Source organism: Peromyscus eremicus, chromosome 13 (assembly GCF_949786415.1).
Source record: "Peromyscus eremicus chromosome 13, PerEre_H2_v1, whole genome shotgun sequence".
Taxonomy (NCBI): Eukaryota; Metazoa; Chordata; class Mammalia; order Rodentia; family Cricetidae; genus Peromyscus; species Peromyscus eremicus.
This window is the reverse complement of record NC_081429.1, coordinates 54,955,926-54,975,421: the sequence shown is the minus strand read 5'-3', so window position 1 is coordinate 54,975,421 and position 19,496 is coordinate 54,955,926. Positions and strand designations below refer to the sequence as shown.

Here is a 19,496-nt window from a genome sequence, read left to right as displayed (position 1 = left end):
GACAGTTACATAATTAACCAGCTCCTGAGCTCTCCTCCCCCTGCAGGGCGGGCGGGCCTCGCATGCCCAGCCTCGAGACGCCACGACCCCGAGAAGCAGCAGACAAACACCGGGGCTGGGCGGGTGAACTCCGGAGGAGTTCGTCACGACGATTACATAAAGTGCGCAGGCGCGCGGCGGAAGCGGCGCGTGTCCTGGAGACCCGCGGCCCTCTGATTGGCCGGCGGGAGGCGGTGCTGGGCGTGTGCGTCAGTCTGACGTCAGCACGGCGTCACGGGGAGGCGGCGTGGGGGGGGCAAACGAGTCGAAGGGGCGTGTCCTGTTGCCCAGGGGGCCTGCGGATTGGCTGGGGAGGTGCAGGAGCCCTCCCGCCGGGCGGGCCTGAAGGCGGTGCCTCGGGCCTGGTGCCGGCGTCGGCTACCGGCTTCGGAAAGACGACCATGGCAGCTCGGACCGGTCCGAGGGCGCTGGCCAGGGCGGTGTCGGGCTGCCGTTCGAAGTCGACCACCGTGGCGGGAGCCCCGGCGCGGGGGCCTGCGCGCAACGTCAGGTAGCGAGCGGAGGTTTTCCGGGTGGCCGGCGCGGGGGCGGGTCAGTGGCCGGGGACGCTGACCCCTTGACGGGGCGCGGGGCTCCGGCCGGGCCCGGAGAACTGGGGCGCGGCGCTCGGCAGAGAGGCCGGCCCGCCCGCCCGCGTGCCCCTCGTGTTTTCGGGGTGAGTCAGCGACGAGGCGGCCGTGGGAGCAGCTGAGTGGCAGCCGGGCCGCCGCCGCCTCCCCCCGCCCTTCCGGTCTCCTCGCGGGGGCCCGCGGCGGTCGGGGAAGTTTTAAACTGCGCCGACGGCCGCGGGCTCCCGGGGCCGTGGGAGTGCGTGTCCTGGCGGTGAACCGCCTGGCAGACGCTGTCTCGCTGGCCGCGGAGTTCATTGACCCCGGCCGCTCGGCCCTCGCAGTAGGAAACGCAGCCAACAAAGAGGACCGACCCGTTGTTTCCACGCCACTGTCACTTAGAGGTCCTGTAACCTTGAAGATGGCCCTGCCTCCCGTTTTCCGGGTTGGTCCATGTAAGGGGGTTGAGGGTGGAGATGGATGTAGAGAGGCCTGAAGGGTGCTCTTAAGTTTACCACGCAGTTTTCTGTTACGGATAATACTGTGATCAGTGATTCCCAAAAATTAAAATCGGCTGGGCGTAGTGGCTCACACCTGTAGCCTTGTCAGCGAGGCTAAGGTAGGAAGATTGCTGTGAGTTCGAGGCCAGCCTAAGCTACAAAGTGAGACACACACCCCCGCCCCCCCCCCCCCCGCCCCCGTCTCAAGATCCAAAAGCAAAATTAGCATTTGAAATGGATCGTGTATGTATACGGAGGAGAAAGCACAAATCTTGCTGAGTTCCAGGACATTTCATTTTACTGAAGACTTTAAAATAGCAACAAAGGGGCGGGGCCTGGTGCTTGAGGCCACCCTGCTCTGCCTAGCTAGTTCCAGACCAGCCAGAGCTGTAAGATAAGATCCTGCCTCAAAAACAAACAGAAAGTATCAGCAATGCTTCACCTCCGAACCCCACAGTTACATTTATTGAAACTAAGGTGAAATCAGATAGTTTATCCTCAACAGATAGCTTTCCAAGCAAGACATAATCTCCTCATACTTCAGAACTGCTTATATTCCTCATTAAATGCCAGTTTGCTGCCTGTGGAGCGAGGCTTGTGCTCAAGAAGTCCAGACCAGCCTGGGATGTATTTAGCTACTGGATCCCAAAAGGGAAAAACAACAACAAAAATGGTTTGTGAATATATAAAAGTGTTACATCAGCTAGTGTTCTGGCCCTTATTATAATAGGTTATTTGGATGAGGAGTTTTGGAATATTAGTGATAAAAAGTGTGTTTGCATTGTGTTTCAGTATTTATTTGTTGGTTTAACTGCTGCTCAAGCAGCTAATTGTATGGTTCTCCGCGTTGCAATCCTAGCCTCTTGGGGCAGGTGCATGGCAGGTGCTGGAGCCACCCTGGGGCTGTGAACATGTTAAGCAGCTCTGTCACTTAGCTCTATACTCTAGCCCTTATTCATGCGTGAACATAGACGTGTGTCCAGGACACTGTAACTAAAGCGGGCATACTGATCAGGAAATCTCTTCATTGTTTTACTTACACACAGTTTCTTAGGAGTATAATCAGATTGTGTAAGGGTGTCTTGAGGGGCTTAGAGAACCAATGTGTGAATTTCTTGCTCAGCTTGACACCAGTACTTCTCTTTGGGAACAGGCATCTTGTAGTTTTTTGTATGTGTCCTCCGGCAGGAGCTCAGGGACTTGTGCATGCTGGGCGTGTTCTACCTGTGAGCTGCTTTTTTTTTTTTTTTTTTTTTTTTTTGAGACATGGTCTCATGGTGTAGCTCTGGCTGGGCTGGCCTGAAGCTATCAGAGATCCACCTCCTTCACCTCTTGAGTCTTGGGAGTAAAGGCAGGTATACCATCATACCTGGCCCCTCTATTATCTTCAAAACAGCACCCAGCAACTACATTGGGAATCTCACATGCACCTTCAACTCCAGCTCCAGGAGATCCATGACCTCTGGCCTTCTCAGTCACCAGTCTTCACATGCATGTTATTCAAAAAGGCTTGCTATCAAGATTTGTGATGCATGACTACAATTCCAGCACCGGAGGAGACTGATTGACACATATGATTTTTGAGCTCAATCCTAACCTGGTCTACACAGAGTGAGACTCTGTCTCTAAAACAAAAGCAAACAAGGAAAGAGACAGGAGGCAGAGGCAGGTGGATCTATGCTAGTTCAGGGCCAGCCTGGTCTACCTAGCAAGTCCTAGGCTAGCCAGGACTGCATAGAGAACATAAATAACTAGTCATTTTGCATACTAGTTTTTTTTTGTTGTTGTTGTTCTTTTTGGGGGGGCATACATTAGTTTGGTACATATTTAAGTCATTTTTGTAAATTCTCATTGTTAAAATTTTATTTATTTTTTGAGACAGGGTCTTACCATGTAGTCCTGGCTGTCCTAGAACTCACTCTGTAGACCAGGCTGGCCTTGAACTCACAAAGATGCAACTGCCTCTGCCTCCAGAGTGCTGGGATTAAAGGTGTGTGCCGTGCCTTTATCAACTTTTTGTTAATTACTGTGTGTGTTTAGTGTAGGTGCACATGTGCCACAGAGTATGATGAGTATACATGGAGAAGTCATAGGACAACTTTAGGGAGCCAGTTTTCCCACCGTGGGTCCTTGGGATTGAACTCAGGTCATCAGGCTTGGTGACAAGTCCCTTTACTTGCTGAGACATTTCTGTGACCCCCATATAAAAGAAGCTGGATATGGTGTTGCATGCCTTTAATCTCGGCACTCGGGAGGTGGTGGCAGGCAACCATAGCTATGGGGCGTTTGTGAGTGTGACAGCCGTCTCCTGTCCAGAAGACATTGTTTTGCAGCATCCCTCTTTGTCCTTCAGTTTTTAGATTGTATACTACCCATTTTATTGCTATATTCCTTGAGCCTTGGAGCAAGTGATGTAGAGGGCCCATTTAGGGCTGAATGCTCAGTAGTCACTTGTTCTTAGTACTTTAACTGGCTGTGAGTTTCTGTATGCACTTCCACCCACTTGCAAAAGGAAACTTGTCTGACAGGCTGAATGTAGCAGTGAGTTATAGGTATAACTAGAAGTATTTAGAAAACAGTTTGACAATATGTCCATTTAGCAAAACAAGAGTGATAGGTTCCATGCTAAGGCCTGTGACCTCCCAGAATTGACAATACTAGGCATGGATTTCTTCTGTAGTGTGGGCCTCAAGTCCAGCCAGAAGAACGGCCCATTACTCACGTAGTAGTCATGCCATTGTTGCACCACTGAGCACATCTTGCCTGTAAGTTGATAATGTAGCTCACAGTGCTCTTAGCTGGGCAATACTACTAATGACTTGATCCATAGCAGCCTGCCATAGTACCTTCCTGCACTGTGAAAGTTTGCCATCAGTAAAGAGGAAGCTCCCAGCTCAGTCCCGGCTTGATTTCTCTGTGTCCTGCAACCATATAGTTTCCTCCTTCTTCATTTGTTGTCTGTGTTCGCTTTCTGTGTGTGAGCCCCCAGGGCTTCTAAGTGTGCATCTGACTTCTGTGTGGATTCTTGAGAACTGAGGTCCTCATGTTTACATGGCAGGAGCTTTACCCACTGGGCCATCTCTTCAGCCTGCAGTATTTTTTAATACTGTCCTCCTGGCCTGTTATACTGCTACGTCTCTGGTCTTTTTTGAGTTTGTTCTGTTTTGTTTGAGACAGATCTCATGTCAGCTGACCTCAAACTCTGTGTGGCATTGGATGGCCTTAAGTCCCTGATCATCCCTAGGACTGAAATTACAAGTGTCTGCTCCTGCACCTGGGTGCTGGTTAGTTTGTTAGACAGAGTATCCCTATCTGGTTCTGGCGTCCTGGAATTCACTGTGTAGAATTCACTGTGTGATAGAATGCCTATCAAGTAGGCTGTACTTGAGCTCTTGCTGATCTTCCATCTCTGCTTCCCAAAATGTGGGGGTTGCAGGCGTGTACTGCTGAGCCAGGCTGTTATTAGTCTCTTAGTTTCTGAATATTGATAAGCTCTTTCCCTACCACCAGGAATGCCTACCCACCCCATTTATCTACATATGAGTGAGTATGTTTCTGTATTCATATGTATATACATTTTATCATTGAGCTATAGCCCCAACCTAATGGGTCCTGATATTGCTAGCAATCCATAGAGTCTGATTATAGAGCAAAGGAATCTATTAGAGAAAGAAAACTCACTATACAGAACAGAGGAATTATTGCAGGGTCCTGGAAGGCTGAGGCCCAGTCCCACACTGTTCTTTTGCCCGGTCTGTCTCCAGCATCCAAAACAATGAGGGGAGTGAAGAGAGAGGTGCATACTTGCATCCCAGGCCTTAAGGGTCCCCAGTGGCCACACCCCAGGGGCATGTACTTCAAGGTCATAGGCAGGTGTAACAGTTACCTGCTACCTCACTAAGGGGTGATGCTTCAAGATCATAGCTAGAACAACTACTCACTCCATCTACCCCTTTTTGTCTAAATAAGAAAGTTCTAACCTAACACAAAATTATATACAATAGGAATGATTATCAAGTATTGTCTAGGAGAAATAAAGGGTAATGACATAAACAAAATGGAACTACAACCAACAAGAACAACATCAAACGAGACATACTAAAATCCAGAGAAGTCCAGAACACAGGTAAATGGCATGTACAGAGATATTTCCAAAAGCTGTCCTATCCTGAAGAATCTGAATTCAGTACTTAATATGTTCTAGCTAAGATACGAGAAGATTGTAACTGTTATTATTCAACCCCATCAAAGACCTGAGAAGGAGTATAATAATACCTGAGGAAATGGGAGAAGCATGCAAACAACTTTCAGAAAACTTACGGGAATAGAGAGAGACAGCTGGCAGACTGGGCATTTCTCAGCACTGTTGGGGCATCCAGTCTGGCTACAGGCCTAGAATATCTGACAGACCATTTTCAGAAGCAGGAATTTTGAAAGACCATCTTACCCTGTCTTGGCAGAGTTCAGTAGTTGCTTTTCCTTGTGTCCCATGCATCCAGAAAGAACAGCATTTGTACTGTCAGCAGTTGAGGCAAGGGCAGTTCTTTGCCCAGGAGGCCATTTTGCATCAAGAAGACAAACTTCCAAACGGAGTGTCTTAGAAGCCCAGCATGGGGCTGGAGAGATGGCTCAGAAGTTAAGAGCACTGGCTGCTCTTCCAGAGGTCCTGAGTTCAATTCCCAGCAACCACATGGTGGCTCACAACCATCTATAATGAGATCTGGTGCCCTCTTCTGGCATGCAGGCAGAACACTGTGTACATAATAAATAAATCTTTAAAAAAAAAAAAAAAAGAAGCCCAGCATTATCTCAGGATCAGATTGGTGCTGCCAGGAGCAATCGTGTTATGTCAACAGAATTCTAAGTTATCAAAACATTTAATAACATCTGATCTATGTATCTGTAAATCTGGACAACCAACCTAACTACATAACTATAGAAATGACAAGCATAAGTGAGTATAAATCTGTAAGTCTTCTCTACCTAAGTAACCTAAGGACTAAGGCTTCATATTAACAAGATAAACTGTCTGTAAGCAGATGTTCTGTATAAGGACAATGATCTCAAAATTGTGACAATATACAAAATATCTTAAACAGAGGTAGAAATGTATACTGCAATATGCAGTATGACAACAATCCTAAATGTGTATCAATATAGAAAATATCCTAAACAGAGGTAGAACATACATAAAATATGACAAATATAATTTTACATTTGTATCAATATACAAGAATCCATAACAGTGCAAATTATCTAAGGCTGATATTTTACTGAATTAGTTTACTAGTATATACAATAATCTACCTTAATATCCTATACCTATCCAGTCCCTGTTTTTCTTTTCTTTTCTTTTTTGGTTTTTTGAGACAGGATTTCTCCGTGTAGCTTTGCACCTTTCCTGGAACTTGCTTTGGAGACCAGGCTGGCCTTGAACTCACAGAGATCCACCTGCCTCTGCCTCCCGAGTGCTGGGATTAAAGGCGTGCACTACCACCGCCCCGCTGTTTTTCTTTTCTTAAGGAGAATACTGAGTCTTAATTTTTATTGTTCCACCCCCAACCCTATAACCGTTATCCATAACCCAGAGTATAATGAAACCTTTGGGAGATGGGGCGTTGGGGTGTCTTTTTCTTAGAATTGCTTCCTGCTGTTTAGGGGGCAATGGTATCTCTGTGGGGTCCTGTAAGAAAGCTCAAATAGTTAAGTGTCAATAGGAATAGCTGTAGATTCTGCCGCCAATCTCAGAGCAGTGGGTAAGGTTGTCTGAGATTCTGGCTAGAAGTGTAGTATGATGGACCGTCTCATCTTGGAACTGTCCTGGAGAGTTTTCAGTCCAAAGTTGATCATTTATTAATGTTCATGGGTACCATGGCATCATTCTGGACTGGGTAGAGTCGTTGTGGGGCCCCATCTTCTGGAAGCTTCAGAGATTGCTATTGGAAAGACTTATTTTTTATTGTGGAAAACTTGAACATTATTAATATCAAAATGAAAAGTTTGGATTTATTCTGGATAGAGAAAGGATTCTCCAAAATCAAGGACAAGCATGGAAAGAAATAGAATCTTTTTTTTTTTTTTTTGGTTTGTTTGTTTGTTTTTTGTTTTTTCGAGACAGGGTTTCTCTGTGTAGCTTTGCGCCTTTCCTGGATCTCGCTCTGTAGACCAGGCTGGCCTCAAACTCACAGAGATATGCCTGCCTCTGCCTCCCGAGTGCTGGGATTAAAGGCGTGCGCCACCACCGCCCGGCTTAAGAAATAGAATCTTGACAAGGGTCCCTAGATTATTGGTTTTCTTCTGTCCCACACCAGGCGGCTCTTCTGATATGAGACAGAATCTCTTAATTTTTTCTTTTAGCAGCATGCTTGGGTTTAGAGAAGAAGAAAACCACATTCTAACTCCAAAGCCAGCTTGATTTATAATTGAACTGGGACCACAACTTTTCTAGAGTTAAAGAGATATAGATGCTAAGCAGTGAGATATTACCCTGTGTATATTGGTACCAGTAGGTTCATCCCTTCTGCTGCAGATGTCTGGGTATCCAAGGCCTTATGAGTTCTGGAAGATGAGTATTTCTATTTTCCTGTAAAGACAAAACAGAACCCTGCCCTGACCCTTGTTTGTTGAGTTTTTCTTACAACTTGTAGAGATGTCACATTGGTGGATGAACTATTACTTCTCCTCACCGAGCTTTCTCCTGTTTGAATCGAATTTTTATTAACTTTGTTGGTATCCATAGCTTTTCTTCTCCTGCAGAAACAAAAGCAAAACCCCTTCCCCAACATAGGATGTATCCTGGTTTCTTTTTTATTTTTTTGGGGGGGTAGGGAGGGTTCAAGACAGGGTTTCTCTGTGTAGCTTTGCGCCTTTCCTGGAACTCACTCTGTAGCCCAGGCTGGCCTCGAACTCACAGAGATCTGCCTTCCTCTGCCTCCCGAGTGATGGGATTAAAGGCGTGTGCCATCACCTCCTGGCTGTATCCTGGTTTATATTCCGGGGTCAGCACATCTTTGAAGTAAACCAGTTGGTTTACTCAGGAGTTTTTCAGTTGTCCAGTGTCTCTCCGCAGCTGTTGTCCCTTTCCCATCAGCATTGAGAAAATGCAGGGTTAATAAAGCACTATGCAATCTATTTCTCGAGGTCATTGTTACCTCTTTCTGTTTCTTTAGCATATCCTTCAAAGTTCAATTAGATCTTTCTGTGACTGCTCGGCCTGTGGGATTGTGTGGTATACCTGTAATATACTTTATATTTTATCCAAGTACCTTAGGTGTGTATGCCCAAGGAATGATCAAATCCACACTTAGAAATTCATAGCAGAAAACAGCTGATATATTAAAAGCCGAATAACACCAAATACTTGAGATTTGGCCTTCCTCTGGAAGAATTCCTTGATTATTCCAGGTATAGCTTTACCATATACAGCTGAGTTCCTACTTCATATCCCCATGGCTTTTAGCATTTAAGAGCATTGACTACTCTTCTAGGGGTCCTGAGTTCAATTCCCAGCAACCACGCAGGTGGCTCACAACCATCTATAATGGGGTCTGATGCCCTCTTCTGGCATGCAGACAGAGCACTCATGCATAAATAAAAGTTTTAAAAAGGCGAACAGGAGCATAGCTGACATCTGTACATGGGCTCACTTTGTAACAGGACATACCATAACACATGCACGCTGAAATAAATGATTAGGAAGTCAGAGGAGCAACAGTTCTGACACGCCAGAGTCCAGATCTGACACAGACCTGCTTTTAGGTCTCATTGGTGTGGGCAGGAGTCCAGCCAACTCCGGGAAACCCACTGGGAACCACTTGGATGAATAAGGTGAACTGAGTAATAGATGAAGAGTATACAGGCAAGCCTATGGCATGATGTAATACATAGCTGCCAGTTGAAAGCCAGCTCCTGAGGAGATAGTGTTTGTGCCAGAAGCTTCTGACCACTCTGTTGGCTGTTGTTTTAGTTTTAGTTTTTTTTAGTTTATTTATTTATATTTCATGTACACTGGTGTTTTGTTTGCATGTAAGTCTGTGTGTGTTGGATCCCCTAGAACTGGAGTTACAGACAGTTGTGAGCTGCCATGTGGATGCTGGGAATTGAACCTGGATCCTCTGGAAGAGCAGCCAGTGCTCTTTTCCATTGAGCCATCTCTACAGCCTGTTTTAGTTTTCTTTATGCTACTTAGAAGTTTATCTTGGGACTGGAGAGATGGCTCAGCGGTTACAAGCACTGGCTGCTCTTCCAGAAGTCCTGAGTTCAATTCCCAGCAATCACATGGTGCTCACAACCATCTATAATTTAATTTGATGCCCTCTTCTGGCATGTAGGGAGAACACTGTATACATAATAAATAAATAAATCTTTTTAAAAAAGTTTATCTTTCTGAATCTGCTGTGGAATAATCCTCTTGTACACAGTAAAGATTTGTCACTCAGATTGGTTTAATAGAATGCTGATTGACCATAGCCAGGCAGGAAGTATAGGCAGGGTGACCAAACTAAGGATGATGGGAAGGAGAAGGTTGGAGTCAGGAGTCACCAGCCAGATGCAGAGGGAGCAGGGGATGAATATGCTATGCTAATAAAGGTACCACCACGTGACAAAGCACAGATAGAAATATGGGTTAATTTAAGTGTAAGAGTTAGCTAGGAACAAGCCTGAGTTATCAGCCAAGCATTTATAATTGATATTCAGCCTCTAAGTTGGTTATTTGGGACTGGGCAGTCAGGACAGGAAACGTCCATTTACAAAATCCATGCCTGTTTTCAGCACTACTCTAAAATTGCAAACTCTTCTGAAATATGATTGCTTTTTATAATGCTGTATAATTTGTGTTTAATTTTTATCCTAAATGCTATAAATTGTTTTTTAGATACTTAGCTTCCTGTGGTATATTGATGAACAGAACCCTTCCACCGCATTCCTCAGTTTTGCCTAAAGAGATCTATGCAAGAACATTCTTCAAAATCACTGCGCCATTAGTAAATAAACGAAAAGAGTATTCGGAGAGAAGAATTATAGGGTTTGTATATAGTTGTAATTTTATTAAAAGCACACTTATACTTGTCTATGGAGTGCCATGCTGCTTTCTCTCTGGATTATCCTCCTGTAGATCAAACTTTTTTCTAGGTTAATCTATCTATAACCCTTCTGATTTATACATATTGTTGAAGGACTGTAATATTATATTAACTGTATAGGATAGAAATAACCTTGACATTTAAAGGAATAATTTATTGCATCTTTGTTATTATTTCATGATTATAAAGATTAATTAAAACATATATGGAGGCTCAAATTTTGTTGTAACCAAAAATGCCTTCCCGCTTTTGCGGTGAAGTTCAAGATAAGAGTTTCTCTGTGTAGCCCTAGCTGGCCTTGAAATGAGAGATCTGCCTGCCTCTACCTTCTGAGTGCTGAGATTAATAAAGGTATGAACCACCCCAACCCTGCCCAAAATATCTTTTTGTGGTTTATGATTAATGATAATTTTATGGTGGATTATATTTTAGCTGTGTCCAGGATCTATTTATTTATTTGGGTTTTGAGACAGGGTTTCATTGGCTAGCCTGGTACTTGCTATGTAGCTCAGGCTGGGCTTGAACTCTTGTCAGTCCTCCTACCAGAGCCTCTGGGGTGTTAGGATGGTAGGCATATGCTGCCATCTTTCCCTTGCTTTTTTTCTCTTTTCTTTTTTTTCTTTTTCTTTTTGGTTTTTCAAGACAGAGTTTCTCTGTGTAGTTTTGGTGCCTCTCCTGGATCTCACTCTGTAGACCAGGCTGGCCTCGAACTCACAGAGATCATCCTGGCTCTGCCTTCTGAGTGCTGGGATTAAAGGCATGCGCCACCACCGCCTGGCTTCCCTTGACTTTATGAGTAAGAATAGTAAATATCTGGTTCTCAGTCAGGTTGCCTTTTACATATAATCAAAGAGTTTAATTTTTGTTATTTGGTCATTTTCTTAGTGTTTTATTACTGTCAAGAGAACCATGACCAAGGCAATCTTAAAAGAGAAACCATTTATTTGGGGGCTGCTTACAATCTCAGAGGTTTATTAGTCCATTATCATCATGGCAGCAGGTGCTGGAGAAGTGATTGAGAGCTATATCCTAATTTGCAGGTAGAGAGAGAGCCTGGGCTTAGCATGGGCTTTTGAAACCTCAAAGCCTACCCCCAGTGACACACTTCCTCCAGTAAGGCCACACCTACTCTAACAAGGCACCTTACCTCCTAATTGTTTTAATCCTTCTCAGATAATGCCACTCCTTGATGACTAGGCATTCAGATATATGAGTTTATGGGGACCATTCGTATTCAAGTCACTATGGTCATTGTGACCTCTGCCATATGTATTTAGAGTCCTTTCACTTTCTGTATTGTTTGAACTCCTCCATTCCATCATGTGGTTCAGTGTGTGCCATATGACTTACGAATGGTTTATTATATTCTATTTAAAACTCATAGAATCAGTTGCTAATATTCTTTATCTCTCTTTTTAAGATATTCAATGCAAGAAATGTATGATGTGGTATCAGGAATGGAAGATTATAAGCATTTCGTTCCTTGGTGTAAAAAATCAGACATAATATCTAGGAGATCTGGTTATTGTAAAACCCAATTAGAAGTTGGGTTTCCACCTGTTTTGGAGCGATATACATCAGTTGTAACCTTGGTCAAACCACATTTAGTAAAGGTAAGTTTGGTTTTTTGTTTTGTTTTGAATATTCCCAAGATGTTATTATACTAAATGAGTTAAATGACATGTAACAGCTTAAAAGATACATCTAGTAAGAGGAGAGGGGGAAAGAGCCACTTACTGTATTTCCTAATTGTGTTAATTGATACAGCATTAGCATTATTCTTTCCAAATAGAAGTTTGAGTAAAATTTAGAAATGAGAAGGTTTTTTTCTGTTTTTCTTCTACTAAAGACTACTGAATTGCAAGGTAGATCATTTGGGCCACAGAAGTGAGAAATGTTTTCATCTTTGTTATGATTAAAAAATAGGGTATGATTTAAAAAATAGGGTATGATAGTACATGCCTGCAATCCTAACAGTAAAGAGGTGCCTCAGGCAAGTGGACTATGAATTTGAGGCTAGCCTGGGCTATAAAGTGAGCCTGTCTTAAAAAAAAAAAAAAGAAAAGAAAAATTAATATATTTAATATTTTTAGTGTATTACTTTACCACTGAGAAAAAGATCAGGTTTTTTAATGCTCACACACACTTTTTTTTTCCTCCCAAAAGGCTTTCTCTGTAACAGCCTAGGCTGTCCTGAAACTCAGACCAGGCTAGCCTCGAACTCACAGAGATCCACCTGCCTCTGCCTCCCTAGTGCTGGGATTAAAGACGTGCGCCACTGCCATCACCACTCCCAGGCACACTTTTTTTTTTTTTAAGTTACAGGAGACATGGTAAGACAGTGAAAGGTTAAAGAAAGTTAAAAGGCTAAATGTGGAGCAGAGAGATGGCTCAGTGATTAGCTGCTTTCAGAGGACCTGGTTCAGTTCCCAGCACCCACATGGTGGCTTGCAGCTGGCTGTAACCACAGTTCCAAGGGATCTGATGCCCTCTTCTGACTTCGGTGGTGAACAGACATGCAGGCAGACAAAACAGTTTGTCCCAGAAATATGTACCAGATACCATTTCAGAGTGATGGTAAAAAGTCTATGTTATTTTACACCTGAAAGAAATGTGTAGTATTTAACTTGTTCTGGAGTACCTGTAAGTAGCAGAATTGGAAATGAGTTTTTTTGTTTTGTTTTTTTAAATCACTCCCTGGGGTTGGGGGATTGCCCAATTGGTAAAGGACCCGAGTTTGGATCCCCAGCACCAGGAGTGATGTGTGGGCTGTGACCTCAGTGCTGGAGGGCAGGCGGTGGCGGGTGTCTGAAGCTCATTGGTCAGCCAGCCTAGCCAGAGTGATGGATGTTTCACTTACTTGTTGCTGTGGCTAAACACCTGGCAGGAAGCCATTCAAGGGAGGAGGAGTTTATTCTGGCTCACAGTTGACGTGAGCCTTTGGTCATGGTAGAAAAAACATGGCAGCTGGTGAAGTCATGGCGGCAGAAGCTTGAGGTCCACTGGCCACACTGTATCAACAGTCAAGAATCAGAGCAATGCATGGTGGTGCTTCCTTTCTCCTTTTTATGCAGTCCAGGACACCAGTTCTGGGAACCATGCTGCCCACATTGAGGGTGGACCTTCATGTGGACCTAATCCCATAATACTTTATAGACATGCTAGAGATTGTCTCCAAAGTGATTCTACGTCACAGAGACCCTGTCTCAGAAAGATGGCTAGGGATGGAGGAAGACACTTATAGTCAACACACATGAGCAGTTGCATCTCCCACAGCCTGAAGGAATGAGATCTAATAGAGCTAAGTAGCACAGTAGGTGAGCACATGAAAGAGAGAAGAGCTGACAGTCTGGGATCCTAGAGGAAGAGAAAATGACTGACTGTGGTAAGAAGTTACTTCCTTGTTCCAAGCTACTAGACCTCTTCACCTCTTGTACTCCGACCTGGTAAAGAGAATTACTTTTCAAGGAAGTAAGCCCCAGTCATGGTTGAGTTTGCCCATATGAAAGGTATTTACTTTTTCTCTTTCCTTTTTGTTCTAGGCATCTTGTACTGATGGGAAACTTTTCAATCATCTGGAGACTATTTGGCGTTTTAGCCCAGGTCTTCCTGGCTACCCGAGAACTTGTACCTTGGATTTCTCAGTAAGTCTGTTAGAAGTTCTGGTTTGTTCGTATACACCACAGCACGTGGAAGTCAGAGAACAGTTTTCAAAAGTCTCTTCTGCCCTCCTGTCAGTCAAACTCAGATCGTCAGGCTTGGTGGGAAGTGCCATGGAGCCATCTTCCCAGCCCCAGTTTATGCAGTTTTTGAGGCAGTGTTTTACTTTGTAGCCTGGGCTGGACTGCAGTCTACTGCACAGCTTGGGCTGGCCTCAGCTTCACTATCATCCCTCAACCCCCTGAGTGCTAGGATTACAGCAGATACTGCTACACATAGCTGATAACACCCTTGTTTGGTTGTTTTGCTTTGTTTTTAGAGACAGAATCTCACAATGTGCTCTAGCTGTCTTGGATCTCTCTTTGTAGCCCAGGCTGGCCTCAAACTCACAGAGATCCACTTGCCTCTGCCCTCCTGAGTGCTGGGATCAACAGCGTGCACCACCACTGCCCAGTTCCAATAGTTGTTTGAATGCAGGAATTGATAATCATGACTTCAGGATAGCTCAATCAGTGAACTAGTGTATTTTTAACACTAGGGCAGTGTGGATTCAGCAGTGGAAAAACCATTCACTACACAGTATGTTCCTACATCTTTGAGTGTTTGAGATCCTCATATGCATTGAGCTTTTTGCCAACAGCAAAAGCTCACAGATTTACCTATAAAATGAAGACTGGGTGGATAATCGTCAAGCACTAGAGAACAAACCAGCCGAACAAAACATTTATCATTTTACTGTCTGTTCAGTACTAAAGACATTTAAGCCCATTAGAGGTTTAAAATTAGTACCAAGTTAAATCCGTACATTACATAATAGATGCAGAAATGAAATTCCAAAGAGAATCTAGAAACCCCTGCCAGGTATGGTAGCACATACCTTTAATCCCAACACTGAGGATGCAGAAGCACATGATCTCTGTGAGGTCAGGGCCAGCCAAGACTGCATAGTGAGACCCTATATCATAAAAATACATAAATAAATAACCTAGAGACTCCTAATTGTCTTGTTCATATCACTTTTCTGTAGGAAACTTAAGCCGTTTCTAACTGCTTTCCCAATAGGAAATGAGTTCTCTCTGTGCTTGTGATTCAGGCATTAAATCATAAGAAATGGTGGTAATTTAGGTAAATGATATTCTTTTTTCAGCTCTTGAATTACTTTCATTAAAAAATGAATAGCCGGGCGGTGGTGGCGCACGCCTTTAATCCCAGCACTCGGGAGGCAGAGCCAGGCGGATCTCTGTGAGTTCGAGGCCAGCCTGGGCTACCAAGTGAGTCCCAGGAAAGGCGCAAAGCTACACAGAAAAACCCTGTCTCGAAAAACAAAAACAAAAACAAAAAAAAAATGAGAGCCAGGGCATGCCTGTAATTCTAGCACTGTTGAGGCTGAGGCAGAAGAATAACAAATTGAAGGCCAACTAAAGCTGTACAGTTAAACCCTGTCTCAAAAACAAAATTACTAATTATCACATGTATAAAGCCCTGGATTCAATCTAAAATTTGATGTTTATAGGACAATTGGCAATTTGAACAGCCTACAGTTTAGATCTTAACATTTGTTACCTAGCAGCTGGTAGTTTTCTGATTTTGACAACTGTACTGTGGCTAGATTGTTACAAGACAAATAGAAAAGTTTGGGTGATGAGCATGTGAAACTCCTTTATGTTGTTTCTGCTACTTTTTTTTTTCTTTTTACAAATAGGAGGTTATTTTATTACTACATTTTCATTTATTGTGTGTGTGACAACTTTAGGGAGTTAGTTGTCTCCTTCCACCATGTAGGTCCTTGTAGGTAGACCTTTCTGTCTCAACAGCCAGTTCCCAAATAACTACACTGAGACTTATTAGTAATTATAAATGTGCAGCCAATAGCTCAGGCTTGTTACCAGCTCTTAGAGTTTAAATTAACCCATGTTTCTTATATACGCTCTGCCATGTGTCTTGGTACCTTTTCTCAGTACGACAAGTTCATCATCCTCTCCATGGCTCCTCTCAATTCTCAAGACTCCTCCACTACTTCTTCATACTCTTTTTTTGTCTGCAAGTCCCACCTGACCTCTATCTGTCCAGCTGTTGGCCAGTCAGCTTTTTTATTAAACTAATCATAGTGACATTATTCACACAGTGTAAAGGAATATTCCACAGGTCCTAAGGATGAAACTGAGGTCATCTGGCTTGGCAGCAGGTGCTTTTACCCACTGAGCCATCTCAGCACATATAATTTTATGTTTTTAATTATAAAGAAGTTATTTAGCCTGGTGTGGTGGTGCACGCCTTTAATTCCAGCACTGGGGAGGCTGAGGCAGGCGGATCTCTGTGAGTTCGAGGCCAGTCTGGTATATATAGCTAGCTCCAGGAAAGGCAAGGCTACATAGAGAGCCCTTGTTTTAAAAAAAAAAGTTATTTAAGGATAAAAAGCTAGGAGTCAGACATGGTATAGGCCTGTAATCCCAGCTACTGAGGAGGCTAAGACAAGAAGGTCATGAGTTAGATGCCTGCACTCAGTGTGTTTGAAGTTAGCCTAGATAAGTTAGTGAGACCCTATCTCAAAGTAGAAAATTTGAGACCTTGTCCGGTATGTGAGAGGTCCTAGTATTGAGTCCTAGGATAAGGGAAACAAGGTTAGGACTTAGGACGTGGCTCATGGAAGCTCTAGGTTTCAACCCCAGCATCAGTCAGCGGATAGAGGCAAGTTAAAGTCTGTCATAATTCAGAGGATACCGGGTCCTTACAGTACTGTTGTTTACAGTAACTGCCTTGAGTTCTATCCCGAACAACAGAGGGCATTACTAAAGTTCTAACTCTTTGGCCGCCTGGTTTGTGGGAGACATGCATGTGCATACACAGGAAGTATCAACTTCCTGCCGTTACTTCCCATAGGAATGATCGCTCTCAGAGCAGTCACTTCCTGCTTCCTCTTGTGACGAAGGCTGCGTGTAAAGCCAAGTGTGCTAATAAGACATCAGAAGAGTTTTGGCAAGATGCTGAGACCTGAGTTCAATCGCCAGCCAGGACCTACATGGTGGAGAGAGAACTTCCTCTAGCAGATTGTCCTCTGACCTCTCCGTATGCCCTCCTAAAGTAGACTGATAGTGCAGCTGGCAAGGTGACTCGAGGGTAAAGGTACATGCAGTGACGAGAGGAAGGAGAACCTCAACTCTGAAGGTGACCTCTGACCTCCATTTGTGTGCCATGCATAATTTCCCTACAATAAATGTGAAAGTTAAAATTTTTGCTGGGCGGTGGTGGCGCACGCCTTTATTCGCAGCATTCGGGAGGCAGAGCCAGGCAGATCTCTGTGAGTTTGAGGCCAGCCTGGTCTACAGAGTGAGATCCAAGACAGGCACCAAAGCTACACAGAGAAACCCTGTCTCGAAAAACTAAAAAAAGCAAAAAGTTAAGATTTTTCATTCCTGTAGAAGCCAGTGAAACTCTCTGCCCTAAAGAAGGTTCCTTGGCTCATACCGCTCCACGAGAGAGACGGGCAAACATAGTATGGTTTCTGGGATAACTCTAGACTAGAATTATTTCTGACAACATACATTGAAGATGCTGGGAGGACCACGCCGAGACACCGCTGTGGTTGGCCTTCAGGGCCAGTGTCACCAACGCTGAGACACCGCTGTGGTTGGCCTTCAGGGTCTGTGTCACCAATGCCGAGACACCGCTGTGGTTGGCCTTCAGGGCCAGTGTCACCAACGCTGAGACACCGCTGTGGTTGGCAGGGCCAGTGTTACGAACGCGGAGGCACCGCTGTGGTTGGCGTTCAGGGTCAGTGTTACAATGTTAGACTGGAAAATATGGCCACGGTAAAACAGGCCACTGGGAAAATAACAGAATAACAGCTGGAACTGAACTGAAGGCCACTGAGCTAGATTTGAGCCCTTAGCACTTTACACTGGACCTTTTAAAAACTGTATAAAGGGGGCTGGAGAGATGGCTCAGAGGTTAAGAGCACTGACTGCTCTTCCAGAGGACCCGGGTTCAATTCCCAGCACACACATGGCAGCTCACAGCTGTCTGTAATTCCACTCCCAGAGGATCTGACACCCTCATACAGACATAAATTAAATAAATCTTTAAAAAAAAAAAAAAAAAGAAGGTTCCTTGGTCTTATTTCCTTAGGCTCATTGTGACAGCTGTTGTGAGGCTACTTTAAAATGACCCCCTCTTCCAGTGGGTGTCAGGTCTCCCCAGAGGTAACCCACACGGTGCCACCTTAGAAAGCCAGTTCATAGCTGAACTCTGAAGTGGAAATATAGCCTTTTCCTGTGGTGCTGAGGTTGGACCTGGGTTTTGTGCGTGTTGGACAGGTGCTTTAACACTTCCTTTAAAAGAGGCCTTGCACCACTCCAGCCCAGGCGAGCCTTGAACTTGGATCTCCCGAGTAACTGGCATTACAGGCCTGCACCACCAAGGCTAGCTTGGCTCAGCCCTTTACTTTTACAGCTCAGGCTGTCCTGAAACTTGCTGTGTGTAGTAGGCAAATTTTAAATTCCAGTACTCCTGCCTCAGCCTCCTGAATGCTCGGATTGTAGACGTGTGTCACTATGCCCAGCATCTGGATATGTGTAGATCATTGTGAACATTGTCTTGCAGGTTTCTTTTGAATTCCGCTCACTTCTGCACTCTCAGCTTGCTACGTTGTTCTTCGATGAAGTAGTGAAACAGATGGTGGCTGCCTTTGAAAGAAGAGCGTGTAAACTCTACGGTCCAGAAACAAATATACCTCGGGAATTAATGCTTCACGAAATTCACCATACCTGAAAGGGAAATAAGAACCCGCACCACCTACTCTTGACTAGTGTGTTGACTTTAGGAAGCCCTCTCCCGCCTATTCAGAAGTCAGAGCATTCGTTAAGCCTGCTGTGATTCTAAGCCCGCTCCATTGAAAATTTGCAGATTGAATGTGGACCCACTTGTACATAGAATTACTTCTTCAATCAAGTGTAACTCAAAGTAATGTGTACATTTGCAGGTTCTGCCTTTGTAATAATGGTGTCATCACTGTTGCTAGGATACTGCATCCCTCATTTGAGTGCAGAGTGAAGGTAACACGTCTTTTAGTTATCACCTTACATGAAAGGTTAGCTGAGATACAATGTGTGCTATATTAACCATATCATGTTTAAGTTATTAGGTGCAGAGTATTTGTAACTTATTGTTATTGGGTCTGCCATATGGCTTAGGATATTTGAGTAATCATATATTTAATGTTCAAACTTTGATTTAAAGTACTGCTAATGAAGTCTTAGCACTTTTGGTATTTTAAGTTGTTCTTATGGGTATATAATAGTAGATAATTCAGTGTTGTTGGGAAGTGCTTCCCAGGTACACTGAGTAGGTTTTTGTTTGGTTTTTGTTTTTGGTGAGAGGTCCAGAGCTCCGAGCTACTTTTCTAGACATTTGAAACCTCCCCTTGGGTGCTTCAGCTGTGCTTTCAAAATGCTGGTCGCCTGTCAGAGTCTTGTCTGCCACTGTAGACAGCAGATAAGTTAGTTAACATGCCTCCAGCACTGTACACCCCATTTTCTATTTATTGTGCATATTCACTTTCAATAATATTCTAAACTGATATTTTTTTAAACAAATCAATGTAAGCGCTGAAGTCGTGACTTAATAAAGTTAATTTGTTTATTTTTGTA

At 44.0% G+C, this 19,496-nt stretch overlaps 1 protein-coding gene across 6 annotated transcripts; it reads left to right on the top strand.

The window, feature by feature from the left end:
- Positions 1–308: 308 nt before the first annotated feature.
- On the top strand, positions 309–19,496 carry Coq10b (coenzyme Q10B). 6 transcript variants are annotated; one of them, XM_059278177.1, is made up of 5 exons: positions 309–550; positions 9,984–10,133; positions 11,612–11,804; positions 13,734–13,835; positions 18,451–19,496. In XM_059278177.1, exons 1-5 carry the CDS (start codon positions 441–443, stop codon positions 18,616–18,618), a joined length of 723 nt encoding a protein of 240 aa, XP_059134160.1. In that variant the 5' UTR covers positions 309–440; the 3' UTR covers positions 18,619–19,496. The 6 variants fall into 6 exon arrangements, with proteins under 6 accessions (XP_059134160.1, XP_059134164.1, XP_059134162.1 ...); XM_059278181.1 differs by lacking the exon at positions 309–550 and adding an exon at positions 607–715; XM_059278179.1 differs by lacking the exon at positions 309–550 and adding an exon at positions 843–1,053.

Coding starts and splice junctions, on each gene's coding strand:
- Coq10b (XM_059278177.1), top strand. CDS start 441: ATGGCAGCTCGGACCGGTCCGAGGGCGCTGGCCAGGGCGGTGTCGGGC. Junction 10,134..11,611: donor TCGGAGAGAAGAATTATAGG/GTTTGTATATAG, acceptor TCTCTTTTTAAG/ATATTCAATGCAAGAAATGT. Junction 13,836..18,450: donor CTTGTACCTTGGATTTCTCA/GTAAGTCTGTTA, acceptor ATTGTCTTGCAG/GTTTCTTTTGAATTCCGCTC.